The sequence below is a fragment of the Hippocampus comes genome, unplaced genomic scaffold, assembly GCF_001891065.2.
Source record: "Hippocampus comes isolate QL1 unplaced genomic scaffold, H_comes_QL1_v1.1 scaffold147, whole genome shotgun sequence".
NCBI lineage: Eukaryota > Metazoa > Chordata > Actinopteri > Syngnathiformes > Syngnathidae > Hippocampus > Hippocampus comes.
The window spans coordinates 1,038,456-1,056,917 of NW_017805009.1; the positions used below are offsets into that span (position 1 = coordinate 1,038,456).

At 41.4% G+C, this 18,462-nt stretch overlaps 1 protein-coding gene across 5 annotated transcripts in view; it reads left to right on the forward strand.

Moving 5' to 3' along the window:
• The window catches only part of lmx1bb (LIM homeobox transcription factor 1, beta b), a 51,239-nt gene extending 33,512 nt beyond the window's left edge, over positions 1-17,727 (forward strand). For 3 of the 5 annotated variants that reach the window (XM_019862905.1, XM_019862904.1, XM_019862902.1), the window contains 6 exons: positions 9,752-9,984; positions 12,126-12,304; positions 12,605-12,682; positions 13,040-13,106; positions 14,350-14,511; positions 16,604-17,727. In XM_019862905.1, the coding sequence (XP_019718464.1) occupies positions 9,752-9,984; positions 12,126-12,304; positions 12,605-12,682; positions 13,040-13,106; positions 14,350-14,511; positions 16,604-16,761 (877 nt within the window). In that variant the 3' untranslated portion in view covers positions 16,762-17,727. Of the gene's footprint in view, positions 1-9,751; positions 9,985-12,125; positions 12,305-12,604; positions 12,683-13,039; positions 13,107-14,349; positions 14,512-15,420; positions 15,583-16,603 lie in introns of all 5 variants that reach the window. The other 2 variants (XM_019862903.1, XM_019862906.1) reach the window with 2 other exon arrangements.
• The last annotated feature ends 735 nt before the right edge of the window (positions 17,728-18,462 follow it).

Genomic DNA, 18,462 nt, shown 5'->3' on the forward strand with positions numbered 1-18,462 from the left:
CTGTCCTATGCTACACAATATTATATTTGCCGAATGTGAACTATTTATTGTATTTGTCAATATACGCATATGAACAAAAACTCATTTTTCTAACAAAAACATTTTACATTGCAATGTTGAGAAAATGAGATAAAGCAGTGAAAAATAAAAAAAAAAAAAAATTAAACCAAAAAAAATAAAATAAAAAAAAAAAAAAATTAAACCAAAAAAAATAAAATAAAAAAAAAAAAAAATTCAACCACAAATCATCAAATTAAAAAAACAAAACAAATGAAAATAAAATGCTTTTGTGCTGTGTGAGAAACACTCACTATACAGTTCAACATGATTCTACTTATTGATTCATGTGAGGACATGGGATCCAGTCCGCAGTGGCCGCTCACCGGCACCTAACCTTGCAGCAGAGTCAGTACACTTCTCCACAGTGGAAGCGGTTGTGTAGGATTAAGGGCAGCGCTATCACACACATACAAACACCGATCTTGTGAACATCTAATTCCTTCTTGCCTCACATTCCCTCTCTTCAAACTAATTTTGGTCTTAGGCTGAATCTCTGTTAAGTAAACAGAGCCCCGTCGGTACAATCCATGTCCGGCACAATGATCTCCAGATCATCTCAGCCCATTAAAACCTGGTCAAACACTTTACTTTCCGCCAATACGCCAGAAGAACACAAGATTGCAACGAAAGAAAAGAGGGGTGAATGCATCGGGGCTTTTCACAGCCTTTCCCAGATTGTCTGCCATTCTTCTTTGATATCTATTAATCCAGCATCTTCCAGCGCTGGTAAACTCCTCAAGATGGACATTGCTTGGTTCGTGGTGGAAAGAGGTCAAGCTCCACTGGCCTCTGCGCAGCACTGTGGAATTTTTCATTAGTGCACAGCTGGGTCACAAGTGGCTCCAAAGCCGTCTTAATATTGTGTAGACCCCCAGATTAGGAGCGAAGAAAAGAAGCCAAAGCGCGATGCTCTCCACCAGACCCTGTCTTTGCATATTTGTAGACTTGTGCTTTAGAACACCTCATATTACTGTTTATTTTATTTCTTATACACAGAACCTCCAGGTCAGTGGTAATTATAAAGCCCTCCAATCCAAATGTTGTTTTTTAACCATTCCAGCACTGAATCGGGAGGTTTATTTTCCAAAACAATACAGAACGATTTGTTTTTCTTCTTTAAAGTAAGAATGAATGCGAATAAAGTTGACTTTGATTATTCGACATAAAATCCTAATTGTTTCATTAAGTTTAAATTGTAAGATTCACGACATGTCATTTAGACATGTCAATCCGTTAGCCGAGACACCACAAGTAATACTGTGTATCAGGCCGTGACACTAAAACAATTCCATGCATGGATCTTGCCCTTGAATTTTGTTCGGCTGCTTAAAGTCCAATTGATAATAACTCTTCTTTACAACTGGGCTTTCTGCAGCTGCTTTTGTACAACAGAATGCGTATTTAAAGGTCCTGGTGTGGCCAAAATATTAAACACCTCTCATATAAGGCAGTCCATTTCAAGAGCACTGCCAGCTACAATATCAAAACAAAGTTGCTGATAAATCAGTGCCTCTCTTGTGTTGTAAAGGCAGAATTTGCAGAAAGTTGCACAAGGGGGAACCATGTTTCTGTGCGCAGTTATAGTCAGTTAGAGCTCTATAACATGTGATAGCCATTAGCCTTATTGTAGCCATCACTCTCTGTGCTCTCCCAGTTCTTTCGCAAGCTGCAATTGCTCCCAGTGGCTCATCAAGCAGGCCGAGACCTCAATTGTTAGCCGATGCATATTAGAAGAGCCTCCCACCCCTAAAAAAAATCATGACCTGTATTTATACATATACATATGCATATTCATATTCATGTTCATATTATTATTTTACTGTTATTATTATTATGGGTAGTTTTGTTGATGTATTATTATTATTATTATTATTATTATTATCATTGCATAGGGATACTTTTTTTTTTCAGAAAACTTGACATTCATTATTTTGTCATTCTAATTCCATTGCTGCAATCCTGTTTATTTCAAGGTAGTGGAAAAATTAGCTTCATGTGATTTCTGATACTCAGGAACACCAGCTGTCCAAACAGCATCCTATGTGCCTGTCTGCTTACTCTTGTATTTAGATGTGTACTTAGCCTCCTCCGCTGCCCAGTACACTGTCCCTTTCACTCTGCCAGCTTTGTTCTACCTGTGTGGCTGGGAGGAGGATTATTTCCACCCTCAGAGAGGGAGAGGGAGAAAGAAGAGCGAGAGATCCCATTTTCCCCTCAGACTCATTAGCAGATACATGTGAATGAGAAGCAGCCGCTCACTTGATGCTGCAAGACAATTCTCAGCGCACCGCTTTCAGAGCCCTGCACTGCCTCGTGTGTAACATTATCGTATGCCTGCTCAACTTGCAAGGCATAAGACACTTGACATACCGTATTCAGCCCTGTTAAATGCAAGCTGTTAGCATGTTTTAGGCTGGGCTTTGCGCGTCATCGGAAATGCGCAGTCGCCAAAGTGACATCATTTGAATAATGAATTCAGGTTTAGGATTTCTTTGTGCAGCTGTGCAGTATCCAGCAACAGATATCGGACAGAGATGTCGTCTCAGGAGCTGCGCATTCCTCGATTTGAGAGCTCACGCGGCCATAGAATTAAAGCAGCCATGTTTATTTTCACACCAGCTGACTTGTGGGATAGATGATCCTGGAAAACACTTAGCTCCAAACTAACCGTTAGCCTTGTGTTTTTACAGAATCAGTTAAGATCCGTCGAGCAGCTTTTCTGTCTCCCCCTTCGACGTAAGGCAGGTGCAGACACGTGCGGCGACACTTCTAACACGTCTCGGCTATTATCTTGGCCATGCCAAGTGCAATCAGGCCTTCTCATTCTTCCCCGGTGAGCTTCGGAGGCAGCCGGTGCCGTGCTCCAGGGAGGGGAACGAGCAGAACCCCGTGGCCAGAGCCGTGTGATGAAGAAGGCACCATTGGGCCATTAACGGTGTACACATCTCTGGTTAATGTGTTTTACTTTTACCTGCTGGGAGTTTAATTAAAAAACAAAGAGGCTCAATTTAAAGGTCATTATTATGCTAATGTTGTAAGCATGGGATGGTGATTAAGCAGCTTTTAGAGCTGACTGGAGCTAGCCCTTGGGAGCAGTAGGATGGCACTTTTTATTTGGCTTCATTACTCTCCATGAATCTGTAGTCCAAAGAGAAAAGCTGATCATATGAAACAAGGTCAGCCACTGAGATTGTTTACACAGACGACATTACCATATCACTTTTTCGGGGACATTGGATTCATGAGGACAGGTTTGTTGCACCTTGTTCTTTCTTTCTTTCTTTCTTTCTTTCTTTCTTTCTTTCTTTCTTTCTTTCTTTCTTTCTTTCTTTCTTTCTTTCTTTCTTTCTTTCTTAAAGACATCAGCACGTGATTCTAGGTAAATGTCAACACTTTGGTTAAATGCAGCATTCTTTTGTAATCTACTTCTTTCCCTTTCTCTCTGCAAAAATTTATACCCTCGTATTAGCATAATTTGGGTTGGTATTTAACGGGCGCAGGGTTGAATATACTGTACACAGCAAAGACAAAAAGGTTTACATTTGAAAAGATGTATATTTGTTCACCGTCTTGGAATCAAATGTTTCTGATTGAAGTGAAACTCCTCATATTCTTGCAGATTTTCACCTTTAAGGAGGGAACTGGAAAGTTGCTTTCCGTTGGGGAAAAAAAAGAAAAAAAAGTCCCCATTCACACGTTCAGACAGCCCTTCCTATAATGACTGAAATCATCATGTGGTTTGCATGTTTAGCATGCCCAGACACTTGACACACATGCATGCTGACACTATTCCCAGACAACTGTAATACAAAAAAAATGTCCATCCAATTTTTCAAGGAACCAAATTAGTTTTGATGCCTAAAAACAAAGTTGTCAAAAAATAATCTTTAAACTGTCCTTACATTTAGCTTTAGCAGAATGAAAAAATAAATAAATAAAATAAAAATATAAGGGACTACTGACAGCGTGTCACCCATCCTGTCTCGAGACCTTGTTCTGACAGTCACACCCGATCATGATTGGCGTGACCACGGGTTGCCTAGCCAAAACAATCTTAAAAGTAATAGTTTACAGCTGCTGCCGGGATAATCCTCATCCCCTCAGGCTTGGATGAGATTCGCTGACATAAGAGGCCGGGGTGTATTGTTCCCGAAACTGTTTTGGTATTTCTCGGAGTACCGGTCAGCAAAATCTGAGTGTGTCGCACGTGTTGCTAAATGTAGCATGATCAACTCAGCACCACCCCCGTCCCACCTCCTTCTTCCTTTATGCTTCTCACTTTCTTTCATCCTGCCCAGTCCTCCTGATGCTTATCACTGCAGCAGAAGCATTAAATGTAATGTCTGTGGAAGGGAAATCATTGGCAGCATGTGGTGAGAGCTTAAGATGTTGTCACACTTTAAGTTGCCTATAATCTGTTCAAAGGGAGAGTGCATAGTTCTCCAGAGTGCCTGTAAAAAGGAGGAAGAAGATGCTGAAGTCTCTCAGCTGCACTTGGCCAGCCTGAAGTGTTCATCAGACAAAATAAGTGCTGCTCCCTGTCGGCCTTGTCTTCTATATAATACTTTTAACTCTTGGCTGTGTCTTTTTATATTTACTAAAAACACCGCGCCTTACCACCAGTGAGATAATCTGTCAGAGTGGATAAACCCAATCACAGATAAATTGAGAAAGAACAGACAAGGGATTACAGGTATGTGGACACAGGATTAAAAAGAAGGACGTGATGAGTCCTCCGGGAGCGAGCTATGTGCTGAGATAGGCCCTTTTTCTTTCATTTATGAGTCCGTTGGGGAGGCCTAGGTAAATATTGACAGCTCTCTGCTTGAGATGCAGCCATTGATCCACAGAGGAGGCGCTCATCCCTTGATCCGTGCGCTCAGGTGTGGGAGAAGGAAAGCGAAAGACGGGATGGGAATTGTTAATGCTGGTGGTCCGAGCCGCGACAGTTGGAGTCGTGTTACACAGCAGGCAGCTGCGGGTCCACGTGGTCGGCCAGTGGTTCACGTAGAGGTTGGATATGACGCAGTGTCGAAGCTTGTCACAACAGTTACATTGGAGTTCGGTCTATACAACTGTATCTACTTTGTCTTTATTTTAGAAGACGGTAGCCCCGTAGTGTTGGGACAGAATTTCCCATCATGTATTGCTGTAAAATCAACATGTACAGCAACAACATTATCCATCCATCATCCATGCATCCATCCAGACATCCATCCATCAATCCATCCTTCCATCATTTCAGCCATCCGTTCATCCATTTTGTGAGCTGCTTAACCTCACCGGGGTGCCCAAAATTATTACCAGGACTTATGACTGCTTGCACAATATACTGATAAAGAGTTTGGATGAGTCAGAGCAAATGTCCTGCCAGAACTACTGTTCATGTATTCATTGAACACAATAAATTATGACAACAATCAGCGAATTGATATGAATTGCCATAGCCATACATTTAAAAAGGCTGCTTTGGGCTCATATCTTCTTTTTGAAGCGGGACATCCCAGTATAGATTTTGACTCTTGTAACGTCAACACAGTTCTGCTTCTTGTCGACATGAAATCATTTTTTATGTCCTCCCGGCTGCCTCCCGCGGGCACGTTGGCCCAGTGGCCCCGGACCTCAAACCACTAATCAGGTAATGTTGGGGAGGTTGAATGGAGTGCCTCCCCCTGGTCAACCTTCACTGCTCACACAGCGGTGTTGTTTTAAAGAGCATTCTTTAGCAGCTGAACTTGGAAAGGTATTAAAGTGGGATTAGGCTCCTCCACAATCCACTGCTTGTGTCATTCAGGGAGTTTGTGTTCTCCTCTCCCCACTGCCACCTCCCCACTCCTCTTCTGTTTGATTGTGGCGAGCCGCAGGAGTGGGCCTGACTGTGCCTTTCAAAGGAGAGGGGTAGGGTTAAATCCCTAGTCCACTGCTCCCTGCTAATTCTCCTTGTTCCTTAGAGAAGGATTTACTTCTGCTGCCAGATTCTCAAAGGCCCTCTCTGCCCATCCGAAAAGTCGCCGTTGCCTTCCTGTGGAGGTGTGGTTGCCATAGAAGGGGCGTCATGCGTGGCTATTCCATCTGAACCCCGCAGAGAATGGGGACCAGGGGCTGAAAACAGGCAGAAAGTCCGGATTAGAGTCGAGGACAAAGCAGGACAGGAAGATTCCAGAAGGGACGAATAGGAATTACAGCAGCAAAAATAATGCAAAGTGACAGAGAGGGGAAATAGAAAAATAATGGCTTACAAGATTAGACTCGGTGCACGGAAGAGAAGAAAGGAAAAGGGGCTGAATGAGAATGTTTTCATCTAGATGGGAAGATTTGAGAGAGCGGCCGTAGCTGAATGCAGAATCCTGGACGTATCAAAACCGCGCTAACAAGTCATTTCCTCAACTTTGCGCTGTCTTTCTTAGCCTAAGCCGTCAATCATTAGCTAAACATTACAGCTCGGAACTTGTCCTGAGAGATTCATCACTTCTTTCCACTGATCCCACCATATAACACACTAATCCTTCTAAAAATGTGAAACTACTCCCTGAATATTCTGTTTTATCAGGAAGAGATTACACTTCGTTGAATTTTTTATTTTTTTTTTCCAAATTAAAAATTGTGTTGGTTTTTTTTTTTTTTCCAAATTAAAAATGATGCTGTTTTTTTTTTTTTTCCAAATTAAAAATGATGCTGTTTTTTTTTTTTTTCCAAATTAAAAATGATGCTGTTTTTTTTTTTTTTCCAAATTAAAAATGATGCTGTTTTTTTTTTTTTTCCAAATTAAAAATGATGCTGTTTTTTTTTTTTTTCCAAATTAAAAATGATGCTGTTTTTTTTTTTTTTCTTTTATCTAGTAGACAAGATTCGAAGATTGGCAGGTCACTTAAACAAGACGCACGCTTGTTTTAGAAACTTGCCAGCATTTTTTTTTCACGTCTTATTCTTGAGATTTTTCCATTGTGAAATAATAATCTTCTTAATTTATTGTAATAAAGGACAGATTATAGGATTTTTCAACCCTTGCTAAATCTAGATTGATGCTGTGAGAAAGGTGAAAAGTCAATCACGTAAATACAAGTTCTCTGCAACTGAGAGTTGGGACAAATGCAGGTGATTATTTGAATTATAATTTATGGTCTACCTTGTAAAATAACTCATCAATTGTTGATGTGTGATGAGCTAGTCCCGTTGGGCAAAAGTGATGCAATCAATTTGACAGAGCCGCATATCGCTAACAATAGAAACCGCACTTCTTTCCAGCATGCATACAGCTGCCCGGTGCTGCTTGCACACGTGTGAACACAGACAAACACGCACACACCCACACACCCTATCAGCACTCAATCAGCACCAAGAACACAATTAACATAACAAAACCCTCTTCTCATATTTACACACTATATTCATCACCATCGCTCATCCCTGCCCCGAAACAGTCGATGATGTTAAATAGTCCTCTCGTTGCCTCCCTGCGTCGCACAATGAAATAAATGTTCACCACAAATAGATAGGCGGCTGCCAGCTGTCTTCCTGACCAGGTCAAACAAAGAAGCCGCTAATAAATCCAGCTTTACGGCTGGACAACAGCAACCTCGCTCGCTGCCTCCTTGCTTCATTTTATGTGGCTTCTTCTAAATAAGCGAGCGCAAATTAAATGACTCACAGTCACCAATAAAACAATGCAAACATCTCGCTGACTGACCACAATAGAAGATGGAGATATTGGACGACTGAGGCGATAGTTGCAGCACAGAGCCATGATGTCAGACCATGAGATAAGATGTGACACCCAGCAGTCAGCACTGAATCATGGACCTTGATACGCTATCTGATGCATATAGATTTTGGGGGGGTATGACGCAAACGTGTTACTGTATCTCGTAGTAAAATCTTTATCGCAGTCATTCGGGGTCTGGGGTCTTTGCTCTTTGGCCTCTCTTTTTCTTTTTTAACATTTACCAGGGTAATTGCGTCCTTATGAATTTTCTTGGTCAGAGTGACGCAACGCACCATCCTTTGTGCTGAAGCATTATTTTGACCACATCTGGACTTTGAAGTTTTCACCCAACATTGACAATATGCTTGATTTGTACGTAATGCACCGAGAAATGAAAAACATTTTAGATTCATCCCCCCAACTGTCTCGCAGGCAACTACTTTGTCCAGCTCTTTTGTAACGATCACAAGGTTTTTCCTCATTTCACCTTCTTGTATCCGTGATCTTGTTGTTTTGGTCACCCCCAGAGCATGAAACCATAGATAAGGATGGGAACGGAGATCAACGGCTACAACAAGAGCTTTTCTTTTCAGTTTAGCTCTTCATCATGACAGATCCATACATCACCGCAATGCATTCTATTTTTCCCTCACTCGTGATCAAGAGCTGGTTATACCTCACTGATGGTTCAAAAGTCACCCAAATTGAGTGAAATAGATAAGCCAGTGCAGAACCCAGACGGGACAGTGCCAATGCTGGGTTATTTATACCCAGCACATTGAGTTGAGGATTTGACCCAGCGTGTTGGGGCAAAGTTTTGAACTAACAAGGGGCCAGAACCATCCATATTGATGAGTTCAAGTTACCATGAAATGGGTTACCAGATAATCAATAATCAGTTGTGGCAAAAAATATTAAACATTTTATTACCAACATTTTCAAGGAACACGGAGGAATAAGAAGCAACTTTCCCCTGTCAGGGGTCATCACAGCAAGCCACTCACAGATTTAGCTCAGTTTTTACACTGGATGGACCTTCCGCCCTGCCCGAGATTTCAACCCCAAAACCTGTGTCCAAAGTCGGTTTTACTCAATGAGCCATCCAGCCACTAATAATTCATTCATTCATTTTCCGATCCGCTTTATCCTCACAAGGGTCACGTGGGGGGCTGGAGCCTATCCCAGCTGTCTTCGGGCAGTAGGCGGGAGACACCCTGAACCGGTTGCCAGCCAATCACGGGGCCACTAATAATATCTTCTAAAAATGATCAATTCAATTCACTTCAAATTCATTACACAAAACTGTCCAAAATAATCACCGGTTTAAGGTCTTCAGCTCACCCAAATCCGATTTTCAACCCAATTCACAAAGTCAAAATAATGAATCCATTCTTGGGTAAAAGCAACCCAATCTGCTCAAATTCCACAGCTACCCAGCAAGTGGGTTAGGAAAACGACCCAGCCTTTTTTTAGTGTTTTGAACTCCACTTGGAGCAGGATGTCATCCGCACCCCGGAGTGGGCACTCAACCCTTTTCTGACTGAGGAACGTGGCCGAGATTTGAAGATCACACCTTGATAAAGGCAATATAATCACATCAACAGCAAAAAGCAGAAACGTAAAACTAAGGCCACTGAACCGGACCTGTAAGCTTCTGTCCTTAAAGGTTATAAACAAAATTGGTGACGATATTGAGCTTTAACACATTTTAATTACATATTTATTAAAATCAGAAATGTTTTAGCGAGTTCAGTGGGAAAAAAAATCTTCGAACTTTTCCAGATAGACAACAATATTTAATTGACCTTCCTTGACTTACTCTACGTGCCTCTGCTGTATACAAGGTTTCATGGAAACAGAACAGTGTAATCCTTCTAAAACTACGTATGGTCATAATAAATATATATATTATATACATTTTGACAGAGGTAAATACTATTTTATATCCCATCATTTCAAAGAAAAAAAAAATCATTTTTTCATTCTTAGGTTGTTTGCAACCAAGTGCAGCGGGTGCATGGAGAAGATTGCCCCAACAGAGTTTGTGATGCGAGCTTTGGAGTGCGTTTACCACCTGAGCTGCTTCTGCTGCTGCGTGTGCGACCGGCAGCTGAGAAAAGGTGACGAGTTTGTCCTGAAGGAGGGTCAGCTGCTGTGCAAGGTCGACTACGAGAGGGAGAAGGACTTACTCAGCTCGGTCAGCCCAGATGACTCAGACTCAGGTGAGCCCTGCGCACCCTCTCACAGCAGAGTGAGAACAGCACCGTGGTGTGATCATCACATGACACCGAGGTGTTGGCTTTCGTGCGTGCTGTGCCATCGCAGTGGCAGCTCAGAGGTCTGAACTCGAGCCAACTTGTGTTCTCACGTGATACACACACACACGCACACACACACACACACACACACACACACACACACACACACACACACACACACACACACACACACACACACACACACACACACACACACACACACACACACTGTGGGCCACAACATTAGGGACACATCTAATACTATCCAGTACAAGATAATATATAGAATTCAGCATTTTACATTTACTTTTGTAGACGTAGGGAGATTTTATTGACCCTTGACATTTATTGGCCAGTAATAGTCATTTATCTATATGTTAATTGGTATGGTTATCATTTAAAGTGGCGTAGAATTGCACTGCTGAGAGGTGTTTCCGATAATTTGGTTGCCCTTTGCTACATAGCACATTTGAATTCTTAATCATTAATTAATTGAATTCATTCTCAGTGCAGCTCTTTTTTTTTTTTTTTCGATATATTTTTTTAACACATGCTGTGTGAATATTGCTGCTGGGACATTTGAACTTCCCTCACGTGATTCGTAAAGTAATTTCAAAACTAAAATGAAACAAATATGCATGTATACCCAAATGGTGGTCGCACCAAATGCATTCTTTCCTATCCCACATCAACACCCCGACAAACGATTTGAGAAAATCCTAGTAGCTCTACAGCAAAGTAAAAAATAATAATAATAATAATTTAAAAAACGTTTTAATATTCAGTAGCTCTTGCATACTGGATTGCACAGGTGGACCGAAAGACGTGGTCCCTGAACATATTGCAAACAGAGAAATAAAACCATGGTTTATGCTTAAACAGCTGCAATTTAGTAGACATGACTTGCTGTAAAAGCTTCCGACATGACTTGTTTTGGTAGCTTTCTAATTCGAGCGGGAGCACAAGTTTATGATACAGTAGGAAGTGGATCCAGGACTCAGCCAAGCCCCTCTGTTATAACGGCTCCGCTCTCTGTGCGTGGGCAGGCTGTGGTGCTGGAAAGAATTAAATCACTGTATCATGGTGAGTGACAGAGGGATTTGGGGGCCTTTCTGCAGAACGCCTGCATCTCCACTCTTATCGGCTCGAGTGTTCCTCGCCTATAGCCTCCTCACACAATAAGGCATTTTGCCAAGTCTCACTGTTCACTACCATCTGGCTCACATTTAAACATGCACAAAAGCGGGGAATTTGTCAAATACATCTGTGCCTATGTCAACTTTTGTCAACTTGTGGGAATATTTGCTCTGCCTCATCCTTGTTCGCTCGTGTCCCACAGCATCGCGCAGGCTTTTGTGTGTGTCTCCAAATTTCAGGATGGAGAAAATGTTGACATGAACAGAGGTTAACCTCAGTATGTGGTAGACACAATATATATTTGCAGTGGACAAATGTAGTTACAGATCAGAACCAGACACTAAGACATCATGTGTGCCTTTCCTGAAAAAATATTGACTCGTATTTAGGTTAGGGTCATTCCACTGAAAGTGGGGTTTAAAATGATTACATTTTATGGCAAAATGCTACATTGTCATTACCATTTTCTCCATGACAATGTTGTAGTATTTTTTTTTCCTTTTATCCTCCTCTTGACAATAAAACTATCGCACTAAGTTTAGTTCACCAAGTTCTCTTTTTTATCCTTCATTTTAGAAGATGCATTCCCCACATGTTTGATCATTGCCTTTGTAAACACTTTCACATCGTCTTCTTATCAGAGATTGATTTTGTCCAAATCAGTTTAAGCTGAGGGCAATATATTAGAAGTGACACGGTGTCCACTTCAGTGACAAATGTACATATTTCGCCGTGCATTCCAAGCGCACGCTGTGGACTTCTGCGAGTGCAATTATGCATGTGACAGTTTTCTTTTGAAACCAGTTGATAACCACATTCAAAACACATGCGCGTCCTTTGATTTTGCATTTGTGGTGTGTTAATCTCCTTGAAGAGCGGAGAACAATGTTATATCCATCATTAGACTGTCACTGACAAAAGGGTGTCGTTAGTTCAAACACATACTGATGATGCAAATCTTTGTGCAGAAAAAAGTGACGATGAGGAACTGGATATCAAGCCTGAGAAAGGAGGCATAGGAGGCCCGGGGAAAGGGGATGACAGCAAGGATCCCAGGAGACCCAAAAGACCACGGACCATTTTGACCACTCAGCAGAGACGAGCTTTCAAGGCCTCCTTTGAGGTCTCCTCGAAACCCTGCAGGAAGGTATGTGTCAGGCAGCTTCAATGCGGGGATGGATTTCGATCACATTGACGTTAGTGTCGATGAGCTTCATTCATTTTGATCGTCTCTGGCCTAATTGGTACATTTTTAGTCTCATGTTTAACAATCTTAAGCTGGTGTAATAAATGGAGAAAAGCACCTAATGACACACTGCCTCAAAAACTTTCAAGTGGCCGTCGGCAACAGATCAAAAGAATCATTCTTTCAAAAACCAAGCAAACGCTGCACCATGAGGGTGTATGTTCACGTGTTGTTCATGATGCTGAAAATCATTGTCTTTAGGTGAGGGAGACGTTGGCTGCAGAGACGGGACTCAGTGTTCGGGTGGTCCAGGTGTGGTTCCAGAACCAAAGAGCTAAGGTGGGAAGAAATATACCAAACAGCCCTTTCCCCTCTTGAATTTACAGAAAGAGCCCAGAGAATAAATCACCCAAACTATGTGTTTTAAAGTTGTCACTGCATTCCTTTCACGGCTGCAAAAAAGAAAAGAAATATCACTTGAAGTTGCAAATCTAGCACACTGATGCACTAAACGTCTACACCCTCCCTCGGGCCGATGACTATCTTGTAAAATCCTTTGATACTTGACAATGAAATGCACTCCGATACAGATTTCAGGCAGTTCACGCGAGGGTGAAGAGCGTGAAGCATCCTTTCTAAATTAAAGATTGCATGTTAGCTTTGGGAGTTCCTCACAACTTGGACTCTTTTGTTTAGATGAAGAAGTTGGCCAGAAGACAGCAGCAACAACAAGAACAACAGAATTCCCAGAGACTTGGGCAAGGTAGCCACTGAGTGCACACCAAGAGCTTTCATTTCTCAAGTGCTGCATGTTTATTGTCTTTTATCACATTGCACATTGTATTTTGAGTCAACAAGAATCTTGTTTTGTTTTTTTTCCCCAAACCTTGCTTTTAAAAATATAGAATATTTTATTCTTCTCTTCAATTGTTAAAAAAAAAAAAACAATCAGCAGCGTGCATAAGTGATAGTGTGTTACTATTATGGTCAACCATGATAATTATGACATTGTAATATTTACTGTTATTACAAAAAATTGACATTTCGAAGTCACACTGCACTACACAATTTACACACTACAATATAAATGACAATCTTTCTAATGAAGAAAAAAATATATAAATATATACTTTCCTTTATATTTTACATTTTAATCGTGTCCTTACGACAGAGATATTACATGCAGGATGTGTTTTACATGAACATCAAGCCGTGATGAGCATATAAAAGACAAGCACTAAAAGTATCACTAAAATATCATTGAAGCACTGAATCTGAAATGATTTCCTCCTGATCTTTTTTTTTTCTGTTCGCAATTCGCTTTTATTCACACAAGAAAGAAATATGATGTTAAATGATGTCCAGAATAAATAATAATAATACTACTAATAATAATAAAACCTGTAAACAAAAACACACAAAGTATCACCAAGGAATTGAAATGTTGCTATATATCAAAATATCAAAGCCCCTGCAGAGCTGTGTCTTCATCAGTCACTTTGCTTAGAAGAGTGTTTGCAAAACAAACTGGCTATAGGTTCGCGGCCGATTGCGTTTCAGGAGGTTTCCAAGGTAATACTGACAAAGGCTTGCAAACCAGTTAGGCATTTGGAGCTTGTCGCTATCTCTCACATGAACTGCATTTTTTTCACACACACACACACACACACACACACACACACACACACACACACACACACTCACTCACACACACACACACACACACACACACACATATATATACTAAGAAGTTAAAACGAAAATGTTAAAAAACGAAAAGTGTTGTGAAATAAATAACCTCTTACGGATTTAAATATTTCATTAGAAAAAAAAGGACTCCAATCCGTGCTGTAAAAAACAAAATATGGGAACTGTATTTCATTCAACGGAGCCTGCAAGGAGATGAATCTTGAATCAATACATTAATTGTTCCTGTTCAAGCCTATCGACAAGTCTGTCTGTTACATCGTGCAAACTTGCCCTCACGTATGCTCACTTTGTTGCAGAAGTAATGTCCAATCGAATGGAGGGGATGATGAGCTCCTTCACACCTCTGCCTCCGCCACAGCAGCAGCTGGTCTCCATGGATCAGAATGGCTACAGCACAGACCCATTCCAACAGGGGCTCCCCCCTCCACAGATGCCCGGGGACCACATGAACCCATATGGTGAGCATCCAGTCACTTGCGAACCCCCACTTACTTGTCTTCCCCCCCTTGATCAATCTCATAGCTCCCCAGCGTGGAGCATATTTTCAAGCCACAGCAACCTGATCTAAGGGCACCTTCTCCTCCCACATGCGATAACGCGAGCGTACATATAGACGCGCTTGTGTTTTGTGGATCATGTGGTTTCAAGATCTCCGCCCCGAGTTTCGAGACATCCCGTTGCTGATGATCTTGGCGGTTAAAAACATGTGGTCAGTCAGCGTGGAGCGCTTTGAGGAGACGGAGAGCAATGCAAACAAAGACCGGGGGTCGTGTCTGCCAGCACATCAGGAAGTGAGCGCAACTACTCACAGATTTTGCAAAGACATTAAACTGCAAATGAGAGGAGGGGGAAAATATCAGTCAATCAAGTTTTAATCCACAGGATGTTACTGGAATAACACTTTTCGGAGTGATGTCCTCAACAAACCCCAGAGGGACCATTTCCACAAGTTCATAACTTCCTTATAATTTGCCTCCATTTAGTTCTTCTTGATAGTAAGAACCTAAATCCCCGGTCTCATCACTCTCCTTCGGTTTGGGGAAAAGAACAATATTGGCAAGGCATTAAAAGATATGTCTCAAAACACTGTCCCCATTTTGTGCACTAAGAAGTTAAAACGAAAATGTTAAAAAACGAAAAGTGTTGTGAAATAAATAACCTCTTACGGATTTAAATATTTCATTAGAAAAAAAAGGACTCCAATCCGTGCTGTAAAAAACAAAATATGGGAACTGTATTTCATTCAACGGAGCCTGCAAGGAGATGAATCTTGAATCAATACATTAATTGTTCCTGTTCAAGCCTATCGACAAGTCTGTCTGTTACATCGTGCAAACTTGCCCTCACGTATGCTCACTTTGTTGCAGAAGTAATGTCCAATCGAATGGAGGGGATGATGAGCTCCTTCACACCTCTGCCGCCGCCACAGCAGCAGCTGGTCTCCATGGATCAGAATGGCTACAGCACAGACCCATTCCAACAGGGGCTCACCCCTCCACAGATGCCCGGGGACCACATGAACCCATACGGTGAGCATCCAGTCACTTGCGAACCCCCACTTACTTGTCTTCCCCCCCTTGATCAATCTCATAGCTCCCCAGCGTGGAGCATATTTTCAAGCCACAGCAACCTGATCTAAGGGCACCTTCTCCTCCCACATGCGATAACGCGAGCGTACATATAGACGCGCTTGTGTTTTGTGGATCATGTGGTTTCAAGATCTCCGCCCCGAGTTTCGAGACATCCCGTTGCTGATGATCTTGGCGGTTAAAAACATGTGGTCAGTCAGCGTGGAGCGCTTTGAGGAGACGGAGAGCAATGCAAACAAAGACCGGGGGTCGTGTCTGCCAGCACATCAGGAAGTGAGCGCAACTACTCACAGATTTTGCAAAGACATTAAACTGCAAATGAGAGGAGGGGGAAAATATCAGTCAATCAAGTTTTAATCCACAGGATGTTACTGGAATAACACTTTTCGGAGTGATGTCCTCAACAAACCCCAGAGGGACCATTTCCACAAGTTCATAACTTCCTTATAATTTGCCTCCATTTAGTTCTTCTTGATAGTAAGAACCTAAATCCCCGGTCTCATCACTCTCCTTCGGTTTGGGGAAAAGAACAATATTGGCAAGGCATTAAAAGATATGTCTCAAAACACTGTCCCCATTTTGTGCACTATCATTAAGATCCAGAGTGTAATAAAGTTAACTATTCCCTTTAGAGAAATAACATGTTGAGGTTTTATGAAAGGCGTAAACAGTTGCTATTAGCCAGATCTTTTAGGAGGATGCCCCTTGTTTACATGCGGCCTCACAGAGCACAATTGTCCCAGCGAGGGCAGCAAAAAGTGAGCTTTGATGATTTCCAAGGAAACAGGTTTCACAATTGTGATGACACAAAAACACAATTCCTCCAAGTGACGATTAGTAATTAGAATTTCCCAGCGCTGCCATAGGTCGCAAGATTACATCGATGTGTGCAGTTGCTGTTTTTTTTTTTTTTCACTCTGCTTCGTCGAGGTGACAGATTTTTGTACTTTATTTCACGCAGGTAACGATTCGGCATTCCACGACATAGACAGCGACACGTCTTTAACCAGCCTAAGTGACTGCTTCATGGCATCATCAGAAGTCAACTCCATGCAGGCCCGTGTGGGGAACCCAATCGACCGCCTGTACTCCATGCAAAACTCCTATTTTGCATCATGAAACGACAAAGAAAGCAACGGAAAACAACACAGAACAAACTGCGCATCTCTCCCTAAAGCCTGGCGCTCGGGCGTTTGTACACAAGCACGGATCCGACAGAAGAAAGCGCTCGCGTTGGGCGCTTAGTCCAAGATTGCTAAACCACTTGTAGGACAGTGAAGAATCATGGGACAAAAAGACTTGTTAATTGTTAGAAACCATTCATTAGGATGGCTTACCCCCAACAGGAGATACTGTATTACTATTTTCCTTGTTCACAAGTAGACACTCTTTCAAACCAAATAACAGCGTGAATTCAAACAGTGCATGATCAATTGTGAACAAAACCATCATCCCGGTTAAGATGTGGTGTTTGGATTGTTTTTTTTCTTAACACTACATAGTTTACCATGTTTACCGCTAGCATTTTGATCACTATGAATAGGTACTAGATATTGTGTTAATAGTAAATAGGTGCAGCATGTCTGCAAGCGTGACTGTACATTTATGTATGTTTGAGAGTTTGTGGTGAGAAAGAAGCGTTTAGAGGACTTTAAAAAAAAGGCGGAGAAAATGGTGGACTAGTCAGATCAGTGAAATGTAAATACTTTTCCGCGGCAAATTGGATGTGCATGTTAAAAATGGAAAGCATTCTATTTATTTAACTATAACAGGCTCTTGAAGGTACATATTAAAAATGAAAAGCTTTATTTAAAAAGGAGAACTTTTTTTGGAGCAATTAGTGTGTTCACAAGTTTCACAACCTATTTGTGTGCCATTTTAATATGAAGATTAACCCTTTCTCTCAGTCAAGCTGTAAATGAGCAATGTGCTATTTATTTCGTACAGACCATACACTCTTCGTTGTCATTGTCATATGTGCATTCTGAAAATGTTAAAGTTGCTAATTGACCAAAGTTGACTGGTTTGATGAATAAACAATGTCTTTCTCCTGATAACATTGAATAAATGGCCTCATTCAGAGTACCGGATTTGAAACAAATGATGTGACAAGAATAATAAGATGGCAAACAACATCATATTTCTTCAGCTTCACGTCTGAAAGATGTTGATTGATTTTGGCCGAATGAGGCAGCTAGCTTAGTGAAGCACAAATGCTTCTCAACAGCTATACAGTAGGTAACCTCATATTTGAATACAGACAGCAGGCTGTTACGTTTTCACCATACTCAAGGTTCAACAGGGGCATAGGTCTCTTGTTGATGTTCAACTTTACTCCTTTTGCTACAGTGTCCACACTGTAAACAGAAACAGCACAAGCGAGACGAGTGAACCATTGCTGAATTTTCAGCTCATAGATTGAAATAGAGGAGTTATGATAACTGAGATAATGACGATAAATGTTGATTGATCTACTCCTCGCGCAGTGAGCATATTTGACAAAGAGTAATGTAGTGTACTGTAGTATATACAGTTGGTTGCCATGAAGAAATTATGACTCTTGGGCGAAAGTCAGGATACACCTTGGCGTGCTCGCAAAGCAATCACAGGGCACATCGAGACAGACAACATTCACATTGTAATTACTGTACATCGGAAACACTACATCATCAGCGACCATAACTGTCATGTGGTTTAAAAAGAAGTAAACTATTGTTAAAATAATTAATTAAAACCCTCAACCTTAATCCTCATGACAAATGTGTAATCGAACACTCTTCTTCCTTTTCAACTTTAAAACATAGTTCAGCTCAGTCAGTT